This window comes from Trichosurus vulpecula, chromosome 9 (genome assembly GCF_011100635.1).
Source record: "Trichosurus vulpecula isolate mTriVul1 chromosome 9, mTriVul1.pri, whole genome shotgun sequence".
NCBI lineage: Eukaryota > Metazoa > Chordata > Mammalia > Diprotodontia > Phalangeridae > Trichosurus > Trichosurus vulpecula.
In genome coordinates this window covers 79,885,065-79,897,085 of record NC_050581.1, presented here as the reverse complement: position 1 = coordinate 79,897,085, position 12,021 = coordinate 79,885,065, and the positions used below count along the sequence as shown (strand labels likewise).

Below are 12,021 nucleotides of genomic sequence, written 5' to 3'. Positions count from 1 at the left end.
AATTATCCTGCTAACAACTGAACTCTCATTTATGCCTTGTTTTCTTAATGAATAACCACACACACACACACACACACACACACACACACACACAATTATACTATAACTTCAGTGAATTACACTTAGTAAATTAAGGGGGAAAGATTTCATACTTTAAAATTTTGAATATCTAGTCAATTCATTAGATGACAGACATGGCTATTTCTGTTGTCAAAAGTCATGTTGTCACCTCTCTCTTACAAGAGTAATTCCTGTATTTAGAGACAGTCTTAAAAGCACTTTGAAATTAGCTGGGTTGAGCAAATTCATTTGTAACTTATGTAAGTTAGTATTATGCAACTTGGAATGCATTTTCCCCTAGAAATATGATCAGATTCCTAGGTCAGCCCCTGAATGCTGGTTTAATTGCTTCTGCAAAAAAGCAAGCAGTATAAGAGGCATTGTTAGAAATGGAGAAGACCTTAGAAATAATCTAATCCAATCCCCTATTTTCTAGAAGAAAAATGCTTAGGCTTAGAGAGCAGAAGATCCCTCTGCTAGTTAAGGGAAGAGGTAAAATTCAAACACAAATCTACGACCTATTAATGCTTGATGTTTCCCATAAACACTATCAAAACTGGAGCCTCAGAGAGGAGGATGACAGAATCCAGAGGCTGAAAGGATCTCAGAGACCACCCAGTCCAGCCCCTCCATTTTAAAAATGAAGAATCTGAGGCTCACAAGAATCAAAAGACTCACAAAGTTTTACACAGTTGGTGGCAAAGAGCAATGCAGAGCACAATCTTCATGTGTAATAACGTTTTAATTTGTAAGGTCAGGAATCCATTTCCCTGGTCTATAGCCCCAGCAAGGGGGCTGGCCAGCAGAAGACGGGAATGACCAGCTGGCTGTAAGCCAATGCCAAATGGGCAGGGACATCTCTTGCCCTCCTGCCAGTCTTACCGCTTCCCCTCTACTCCTGCCCCTGAAGCAACCACATAGATCTCCTGAGGTTTTCTAAGAGTTCTGACTGCTAGAAACAACAGGAAATATAGAGTATAAAATGGTTCCCTCCAAGGCTCCCTTCTTTTTTTTTTTTGCCTTATAACCTATAGGGAAAGACTAAGACTGGTGACCATGGAGGTTTTTTAATTATAATAAGACTGACAGTTCAGGAGAATACAGAGGCTTTGCTCCTAAATTCTGTTAACAGGAACAGGACAGGTAGCTCTAGAGGTAAGAAGAAAACTAGGATGAGGGCATTACTGAAAACCTTTTCATATATTTTTGCCTGGTACAAACCAATGTTACAAGTTGAGAGTTTCCCCCCCAAAATTAATTAAAGGTATGTTTTACCCAAATCCCGATTTGTGAAATGAAATCTCTTTGGTGTATATCGGCTATAGTCCTCTTGGCTTTTATTTACTTTGGTCACAAGTGTTTCTGGCCAGACAAATCTTAACTATTACTTCCGGTCTTTATAACCATTTCAGTCATGACACAATGCCATAAGTTCAGCCCTTTCCATAACTATAACCAGATGAGGTCATGTGATGTTTGTTGCCAGAGATAGTTATCATTATGACTCAGTAAAAATAGTTTCAACCTTTGCAGCTTAAACCTTATTTCTTATTAACAAGAATTGAAATCTAAAAGTGAAGGCTTTCCCCTTGTGCATTACCGTTAATGGTTCTGGCCCCAGATAAGCAGCAGCCCAGGACAAGAACATTTTACAGTTCAGTCCATCTCTGCACACTACACATCAGAAGAAATAATATATCACATGTTCTATACAGCAATTTAAGTTTGCAATGCACCTTACACAGAGTAGGGCCATCAGTCTTTCCTCAGACATAACTGAAAGCAAAAGTTTCCCCGAAGCCATGGCAAATCCCCTATTCATCCTTCCCCTCAATACAGAGTGATTCTAGAGTGATCTAGAGAAAAGGACCACCACCACCACCACCCCCCCCCACCAGACCTATTCTAGTCACAATCCATTTCAGGGCATCTACTCTAGGCTGATTCTAGAATTAGAAGAAATCCCAATAGGAGGGTAAGTTTGGGACCTTTGGTGGGGTTTCTAATATATATTAGCATTGAGACCATCCCACTCCCTCAGTGACTCTCTAAGGACTGACTAAAATCACAGCAGACTCTTAAGAGAACCTTTAAATCTAGCAGATTTAGGTCACCTGGCCCTCTTCCTATAGCTATATAGTTCAGAAGCCCAGGTTAAACCTCCCAAGGGGCAACAGGAGCTGAGCCAGCCTCAGGGGCTTGTCTGTCTCCATTCCTCTCTGTCTCTCTCTTTTCTTTCCTCTCGCATTCTCTTTTGGGGAATAGGAGGGAGGTGGCCAAACTGCCAGCTCACCTCAGGGCTCACATTTTGGTTCCCTTCCTAATCCCAAGGGCAAATAGAAATATAATAAAAATACAAAGCACGGTGGTTCTTTCAACAAGTTTGGCATATCAGCTCCAGGCGAGAATACCCTCCTCCCTCCGGTCCCAATACTCCCTATATTTGGGGGGAGTTCTTTGGAGAGAACTGCTAAAAAGATGAACTTTTGTGGCCTGATGCAAAGGAATATGAGGTGGGGGAAGAAGCAGAAGAAACATCATGTAGAAAGCAGGAAGGGAATAATAACACTTGGATTACCTGCCCTAAAAGTGGTTGTGAAGAATATGTCGACTGAACCTTGAAGTGCTTAGAGAAATGCCAATAATTACGGTAGTGATTACTGTTATTTGTATGACTACCTGCGTGACTTTAGGCAGGTCACTTGATGGCTCTGGGCCTTAGTTTTCCTCTTTGGTAAAATGAGGTCCTTAGCCCAGGTGATCACTAAGGTGCCTTACAGATGTAAACCCTATGATCCCGTGTCCCAGGCCTGAGGGTGTTAATGGAGAGACAGCATGGTGTAATAGAAGGAATATTCAGATCAACAGACCTATACAAAGTATGCAAATAGACCAGTATGAAAGAGATTCAGAAAATCAGTGGACCTGATTGGTGTCCCACTCCTCCCACTAATCAGCTATGTGACCTTGGGAAACTTATTTCAACTCTTGAGGTCTCAGTTTCCATCTCTGTAAAGAGGTTGCAAGGGCAGCTAAGTGGAGCAGTGGATAGAGCGCTGGGCCTGGAGACAGAAAAACTGTCTTTAAGAGTTCAAATCCAGCAAGTCACTTCACCCTGTTTGCCTCAGTTTCTTCATCTGTAAAATGAGCTAGAGAAGGAAATGGCAAACCACTCCAGTATCTTTGCCAAGAAAACCCCAGATGGGGTCACAAAGAGTCGGACAGGATTGAAACAGCTGAATAACCACAACAAAGAGGTGGGAATGGATGATGTGGAAGATCCACTCCAACTCCAATCTTCATGATTCTATAATCCCCCTCCTCCCCCCATCCCCCAGCCCATACCCAAAACAGCAGATGAAAGTGGGGCTGGAAGAGGAAGGCGAAGTGCATTTTCACCACTGATACATTGAACCTCGGCTCTGTTTACAGGGACATTCCACAAGGGGGCGTCAGCCACGCACTTACCAGAGCATAAAACATCTTTCCATTATCTTCTGAGCGACCTTTCCTGATTTCCATAAACAATGGACGCAGAAATGTGTTAATCACGTCAACGAAGTCATCCAATTTGTCATGGGCATAGTACACTGAAAATCCATAAACAAGAAAAAGAAACGGGTGAATCAAAGCCTCTCTCCCCTCTCCATCCTTCCCTCCATACCTCCAGCGGCAATGATTTCTAGAGCCAGAAAGCACCGGCCGCCTCTCAGGAATGTCTACGTTGAATAACACGCTAGCAAACGGTGGAGACAGAAGACTAGATCTCTGGACAAACCAATGTGATTTCTTAAAAGTGTCTTCTTTTCTGCTGTGACCTCTAGGCCTATACCACTATCCTACACTGCCTCCTTCCCACCCACCCCACATCTCCACCACCACCACCCAGCAGAACAGAGGATTAAAATGCTTAGGCTTTGTCCGTATTAGGTGATGATGACAGTCTGGTTGTAGCCATAGGATCCACATACCCCTATCGTCCCCTACTCCCCTGAAACAATCCCACAATAATACCGTTTGCATAGCACTTTAAAGTTTGCAAAGCACTTTAAACGGTATACTGTTTAATATTCATAACAGCCTGTAAGCTAGGTGCTGTTTTCCACCCATATCCCCTCTTTTTCCTTTATATGTTACCCTCTTTAGAACAAAAGCTCCTTGAGGGCAGAGATCTTGCTTGCCTGTATTTATATTCCTAGTACTTAGCACAATGCCTAGAATACAGTAAACACTTAATAAATGCTTTCGCTCTCCTCCCATATGCAAAAGAGATTAAGTGACTCGGCCAGGATCACTAGCAAATGTCTGAGTAAGGATTTGAACTCACATCCTCCTCACTCCAAGTCCAATCCTCTATCTATAATGGCCAGGGTCACTAGTTAGTGTCTGAGTAAGGATTTGAACTCACATGCTCCCCACTCCAAGTCCAATCCTCTATCTATAGTGGCCAGGGTCACTAATAAGTGTCTGAGTAATGATTTGAACTCACATCCTTGTTTCAACAATCCGGCTAGCAGCTTCTGCGGGGGTGTAAGATCCACCCACAACCAGCACGCAGAAAGCTGCCGGCACACTGGGAAAGCACAGGTTCTTTTGATCTGCTTTAATAAGGAAAGCAAGGTTTGAAGGGGTTGACAAGCTTACTTTAATTCAGCATACAGACAGCATTCACTTAGTTCAGGGGAAAAATCCAGCATCCTAAACTTCAGAACAAAATACAAACAAATTACAAACATCAACAGACAGACCCAATACAATTCATAGTTACCAACATCTAGGTTCAGCCCAGGAGCTCAGAACAAGGGCTGGCCCAGAGTCATGCTCGCCACGACTGCTGCGGGAATGAGCTCCAAAGAACAAACAGCCAACCCCTGGTTTTTATATCTTTTTCAGCGTCAGGGGTGAGTCACACATGTGACTGACCCACGTGACCTAGAATCGTCACAAAGAGGCGGACTTAAACCCACCTGGTCTAAGAGCCTCTGTTCTCCCAGACATGTAAATTAGGCCCTCCCTGGAGTTAGCCCCACCTTGGGCCCCACCTTAGTTGCCAATCCACACCCACTAAGGTTTTACACCTAATAGGGTTTTGGGCCTGGGGCTTAGCACCTAGTAAGACTCAATCAAAGACACTGAATTAATCAAAGGAAACAAAGGCCAAACTCTTCAAGGGCACTTGTTGAACTAAGTGCTAAGGAGCTCATTTTGATTACCAACACAATCCTCCCCACTCCAAGTCCAATCCTCTATCTACCATGCCACCAAACTGTTTCCAATCTTGGAAAACTGAGTGCAGAGAGGAAGTGGGAGAACCGTGAGATCTGAAGAAAGCTGTTTAGGAACAGAGACACAAGTCATAATGAGCGACTATATTCTCCCCTGGACTTCACTACTGACCAGAGTAAGTAGGGATGCTCATTTTGACATCTGAAAAAACCACTACTCATAATAATGATAATAATCACAGCGAACACTTCTATAGCACCTACTACGTGCCAGGCACTGTGCTATGCTAAGCACTTTACAAATTTTCTCTCATTCGATCCTGTCAACAACCCTGGGAGGTAGGTGCCATTGTTCTCATCCCCATTTTATAGATGAAGAAACTGAGGCAAACAGAGTTAAATGATTTGCCCAAGGTCACGGAGTTGATGTCTGAAGCTGGATTTTAACTCAGGTCTTCCTGACTCCTGGCTCAACAGTCTATCCACTGCACCACTTAGCTGCTGATACAGTATAATCAGGAAAAACATTTGTCATGTAAATCATTTCAATTTGATTCAACAAAGGTCTACCTACAAGGTGCTGAAGGTGCAGAGACAGAAAACAAACAAACAAAAAACCACAATTCTTAAACTCAAGGAGCTTTCAATCCAATAGAAGAGATACAACATGGACATAAAACAAGGCAGAGTATGACAGGAGCAATGGAGAGATCCCAGCAAAGGGCTGCTGGAAAATCTGAGAACAGAAAACTCACTTTCAACTAGAGCTGCACTGAGTTTTCGGGTGTGTTTGCGACTGCAGTGAGTGTAAGAGGCTGGTCAGCAGTTGAGGGAAAGGAAGGGAGATGGCATCCAATTTTTCAAAAGGCCACTGAAAGTGAAGGTATTGAACAAGACCAGGCTTTACATCGCTTTCTCTAGGTAGCATGCCACCAACGCCGATGTCCTGGGTCTTAGGCCAAGGGTCTCTAAGATTCTGTTAGGTGAGGCACTGGCTGCTTCCCCTGATGCAAATCACAGCCCCATCCATACTGAGGTAATGGTCTTCCTCCCTTTCTGTGGCTCAAGATATTCATCACTTGGGGATCAACCCTCAAGTGCTGAACCTCTGCAACTCTCTGCTGATATATAGTTCAGGAAAAGGCAATATGGCAGGATGGAAAGGATGCTGGACCTAGAAGCAGGAGAGGTTTGGATTCCAATCCCAATTCTGATAACAGCTTGTGACCAACAGCAAGAAGCTTAAGGGCTCTGTGCCTTATTTTCCTTATCTGTAAAATGGTGTAACAACAATGTTGCTAGCAGCTGCTGTGGAGGTGAAACACCAACAACAAGAGCACACAGGAGGGTTGCTAGCACAGATTCTTTGATCTGCTTTTCTAAGAAATGCAACTTTAAGGGGTTAACAATCTCACTTTAACTAAACATACATATATCATTCATTTAGTTCAGGAGAAAAAGTCAGCACCCTGAACTTCAGGAAAAACACAAACAGAAATTACAAGCAGAAATTATATAAATAGAGCAAATAGCCTGCAGAAATCAACAGACAGGCCTCTAGCAGTCTGACCAAGACATTACCTACACAGTTACCAAAGAGGCACCAACATCTGGGTTTTCAAAGCTGGGGGGATGGGGGCTCCTTAATGGCTACCCAGAGTCTTGTCTGGCCAAATCAACAACACTCTTCCAATGAGTGTACCCCCAAAAGCAAACTGCCAACCTCAGAGCTCATATACCCTTCTTAGGGCCCTGAGGGTTCAGAGTCCACTTAGCAAAAGGGATGTAGGAAAGATCTTTAATCACCAGCACCACATCATATACATTATTCCCAATTAACGACTCTTGATTCAAAGACTCAAAGACACCAGATTGCCTCAGTGCTGAGAAGCACTCCAAGATAACAAAAGGTCCCACCTTACTTGCCATTACATTTGAAAGGCAAGACTCAACAAAGGTACTTGATTACCTGGTGCTGAGAAGCACTCCAAAACAAAAGACAAAAGGTCCCAGTATACCTTTAACAAAGGCAAGACTCATCAAAGGCACTTGATTGCCTTCGCATTCCAAAAGAGAAAACAATAAAAAAGTCCCACCCTGCTTAACATTACAAATGGAGATGACAATCCCTCATGGACTGTTATGAGGATCAAAGGAGATAACATATGTGAACATTTTGTAAATCCTAAAGCACTAATTGACAGCCACCATTATTATTCTTATGCAGAATCAGGGAAGGCTTCCTAAAGGAATAGCAAAAATAACTCATTCAGACATCACCAGACATTTGTACAACCTCACAACCCAGTGGGATAAGTAAAGCTTATTATTCCCCCCTTATAGATGAAAAACCTGAGGGCCAGAAAGGTGAAGAGAAGTCAACAAGCCTTTATGAAACACTTACTATGTACCTGGCACTGTGATAAGCACTGGGGATACAAAGAAAAGCCAAAACAGCCCCTGGGTCTCTAGGAGCTCATGGTCTGATGGAAGAAGCAATCATAGGAACAACTACATACAAACAAAAAATAGACAGGATAAACCAGAGAAAATCTCAAAGGGAAGGCACTATAGTTAAGGCAGATCAGGAAAGGCTTCCTGCAGAAGGTAGGATTTTAGCTGAGACTTTAAAGAAGCCAGGGAAGCTGTAAGTTGGAAATGAGGAGCAAAAGCATTCCAGGCATGGGGGACAGCCAGTGAAAATGCACAGAGTTGGGAGATGGTGTGTCCTGCTCAAAGAAAAGCAAGGAAGACAGGGTCACTGGATCACAGAATATCAAATGGGGGAGGACAGAAGGAGGAGAAGAGAAGCAAAATGTCAGAAGACCAGAAAGGTAGGATGAGTCAAAATGATGCAAAGCCCAAAGCTAAAAAGAGGATTTTCTATTTGATCCTAGAGGTAACAGGGAACCATGGAAGTTGACTTAATGGGGAGGGGTGGGGTGGGTGAGATGGGGAGGAGTGACATCGTCAGGCTTGCACTTCAGGAAGGTGGCTCTGACAGCTGAGTGAAGAACAGACTGGACTGAGAAAAGATTTGATTGAGGAAAGGAGACCAAGCAGCAGGTTGTTGCAAGTCTAGGAGTGAGGTGATCAAGGCCTGCACATGGTGGTGACAGTATAAGAGGAGACAAGGGGGCATAGCTGAGAGGTTATCACAAAGATGACATTGACAGGCCTTGGAAACAGATTAGATATTGGGGATGAGAAAAAGAAGTCATTGATGGCACCTAGTTTGTAAGCCTGGATGACTTGGAGGATGGTGGTACCCTGAACAATAACAGGAAGCTTAGGAAGAAGGGAAGGGTTGGGGGGAAGGAAAACGAGTTCAGTCTTGGACATGTTGAGAATAAGATTTCTACGGGCCATCCAGTTCAATACACCCAAGGAGCAGTTGGAGATACAAGACTGGAGGTCAGCAGAGAGATCAAGGCTTGAAAAATAGATCTGACAATCATTTGCACTGGGATAATTGAAGTAACGGGAGCAATGAGATCATCAAAAGAAATGATCTTCCTAAGTTTACATGGTTAGTGAGATAAGTAGAACTGAGATGTAAACCCAGATCTTAGAGCACAATGCCCATTGATTTTTCCACTACAACAGTGACTACCTCCCAGACCGGGGAATTCTGATTTAGCATGAGCTAGAAAAGAAAGAGGTCTCTGGATGAAAAAAAATCAGCAAGAATACTCTCCAATCCTGGCCAAAGCTGGACCATGAACCTATCCTATTTATATATGTTTGCTTTCCTAATGAATGGTATATGCCCTGTCTAGACTGAAGAAGATAAACCGGAGGATGTATTGATAGCTTCCTTGGGAGAAGGGCTAGGGTGTATGTGCTGGGGGTAGGGGAGGCCCAAGCTCTACTTTCTTGTGGCTATAGGAAGCAAAGTCCCAAGCCTACCTCCATGACACCTAGTATGGAGCAAAGAGCTTTGCCACAGCTGCCGCCACAGCTTCATAGCTGCTGCTCATATAAAATACAAGGAAGTCTTTCAGTGATTTAAGTGGTTTGTTGCTTTAGTAATTCAACATTTTAGCAATAACAGTACTTCATTTGAAATGCAGTTTTAAGTGTGAGTTAAAGTAAGGCCTCACCTACCCACTTACTGACTTAATGGGGGTGTAGTGGGAAAAAGCGGCAGACTGATGTAGAGATGTTCAGGGTTGTTTCAAGGACCAGTAGCAGCAGCAGCTGCAGCCACAGAAACCCATAGTCACTTATCGGACCAGATCAGCTTATCTTTCATCAAAGCCAAGAACCCAGATGTAAAAAAACTAGTACAAAGAGCCACCAAATTAAACGTAATACAGTCCATGCTCTAGTGCAGGGGTGGGGAACCTGCAGCCTTGAGGCCACATGTGGCCCTCTAGCTCCTCAAGTGCAGCCCTTTGACTGAATCCAAACTTCACAGAACAAATCCCCTTAAATGGAGGGGCTGTAAGATCCCTCAGAGGCCATCTGGATCAACCCCCTCATTTTATAGATGAGTAAAAGGAGGCCCGGGAGGTTTTAAGTGACTTGCCCAAGGACAAGTGGGTAGCAAGGGTCAAAGAACAAGTTCTCTGACTCCAGAGTCAGGGATCTCCTAGCCTAAGCTATGGAAGGTCCCACCCAGTTGGGAAGGCTTCAGGTAAAGGCTTTGTTCAAAGCTTGGATAAGTTCAGAGAGATTCATCAACGGAAGAGCCTCAGTAGGATGAATCTTTCAGCTATATTAATTCTTGTAGATGGTCTACCAAGGCACAGTGGAATCGATAAGGTGATGGGACTTGGACCCCTAAAAGGAAAAGATCGTGTCTTTGACAGCAACCCAGTCCTTGAATTTTCCCATACATTTCAGCAGCCCAGATCACTGGTATCTAGCCCAAGACATGTGGCCCACCCCAGCCCACCTAGATACTTGACAGTTCTTTCACAGTCCTCTTGGCCCACTCCAGACTATTTGATATGCCTTTCACTACTGCACCTGGCCCACTCCAGACCACTTACTACTCCTTAATCCAAGCCAGATCCTTTCACTGTCTTTTTTTTATATAAGCATCAGCCTCACACCCATTAAGTTGCTGGTTCACTTAAAAATCTTGTCACTTGACTGGAAGGTTTGAGTGCTTGGTGGAAGCCACCCTGTACCCTGACATTTCGGGGTTCCCAGCAACCTGAAACTGCATCAGAATGACAACCTGCCCTGGTGGAGTAGCTACAACAATGAATCAGAGATCCCCGGAGTCCTGACATCTTGCATTCAAGTTCATACAAGTTCATTTCACTGGAGAGCCCTGTGACATTCATTTAGAGCATACTGACCTTTTACTTTGCATGAAATTCTAACAAACCTGGTGATTTAAGAATAAGAGTCTGTAGATACACTTAATAATCAAAACAATTCATATTTACATATCAAGGTTTACCAAGTGCTTTACATCTCATTTAATCCTCTCAACAACTCTGGCAGGTAGGTGCTATTATTAGCCCATGTTACAGATGAGGAAACCAGAGTTCAGAGAAATTAAGTGATTTGCCCAGGGTCACACAGCTAATAAGTGTCTGAGGGAGGATTCAAATCTAGGTCTTCCTGACTGCAAATCCAGCCCTCCATCTGATGGGATGATGGGACCTGGACCCCAAAAGACCCCCCCCCCTTCTCCTAAAAGAAAAGATCATGTTTCTGGAAGCACCCCAGTCACAAACAGACCTGACCCTATAAGTCCTCATATAAAAGCTATCAGGGCAGGCAAAAGGGCCAAGCCTTTGGTAAACCTTTGCATAAAAAGAACTATCTTGCCCCTTTAACAAAGCTATCTCTATTGACCCCCTGAATTTTCCCACATAGGATCCTTTCACTATCCCTTTTGTATATAAGCATCAGCATCATCCTCATTAGTTTACAGGTTCCCTAAGAACTTAGCCTGCTTGATTGGTGTTACAATAAACATTACCACCTGACTGGAAGATGGTTTGAGTGCATGAATTCATTCCAGGTGACTCCACCCTATACCCTGACATTTTGAGTTCTCAACACCCCTAAACTGCATCACATCCACTAAACAACATTTCTTCTTAGGGTACACTATGAGTAGGACAGTGAACAATTATAAAAAGCAAGCACAAGAATTCTAAAAGCACAGAGATGTAGAAATATTTAATACAGGTATAGATAGCCCATATGCATCTAATCGCCCCCACAGCAATCCCTGTTACAGCATTGTTATAGATAATTGTAGCCATCAAGGAAAAATTAAATTATGTTCAGAACAGTCTGTTTAGAAAGGTGTTTGTTTTTAATAGGATGTTTAAAAGAGCAAATACCAGTTATCTAGAAATATCCTTCTGTCAAACAGCTAGCTCCCAGATAATAAAAATTCACATTTGCGTAGTACTTTGAGGTTTACAAAGCTCTTTCTTCCCAGCTTCCCTGTGAGGTAGATTGTTCACGTATTCTTACTGTCTATTTTACAGGGGATATAACGGAAACCCGCAGAGAGCTCAAGGGACTTGCCTCTACAGGGTCCCACAACCAGGAAATGGCAGAAGCAAGGCTCACATTTATGTCCACTGACTCTAAATTCGGTGTTCTTTCATGACATCAGCAGATAAAACTGTGGCTTACTATAGAGTGTTCTTTGGGGTCTACACGGTTTAAAATTCAGGTTCTGATAATATTTAGGATAAACTGATTGTGACTGTTCTTTATGCATCTTGTGCTTGAAAGCCAGTAGAACCAATGATCC

The 12,021-nt window shown here is 43.3% G+C and overlaps 1 protein-coding gene across 2 annotated transcripts in view; it reads right to left on the bottom strand.

Annotated features, from left to right (window-relative positions):
• NSMCE1 (NSE1 homolog, SMC5-SMC6 complex component) overlaps positions 1-12,021 on the bottom strand; it is a 66,848-nt gene that overhangs the window by 12,624 nt on the left and 42,203 nt on the right. Inside the window, exons 1-2 of one of the 2 annotated variants that reach the window (XM_036739759.1) lie at positions 4,705-4,742; positions 3,529-3,650 (exon numbers count right to left, since the gene is read on the bottom strand). In XM_036739759.1, the coding sequence (XP_036595654.1) occupies positions 3,529-3,650; position 4,705 (123 nt within the window). In that variant the 5' untranslated portion in view covers positions 4,706-4,742. Of the gene's footprint in view, positions 1-3,528; positions 3,651-4,704; positions 4,743-12,021 lie in introns of those variants that run through there. The other variant, XM_036739758.1, reaches the window with a different exon arrangement.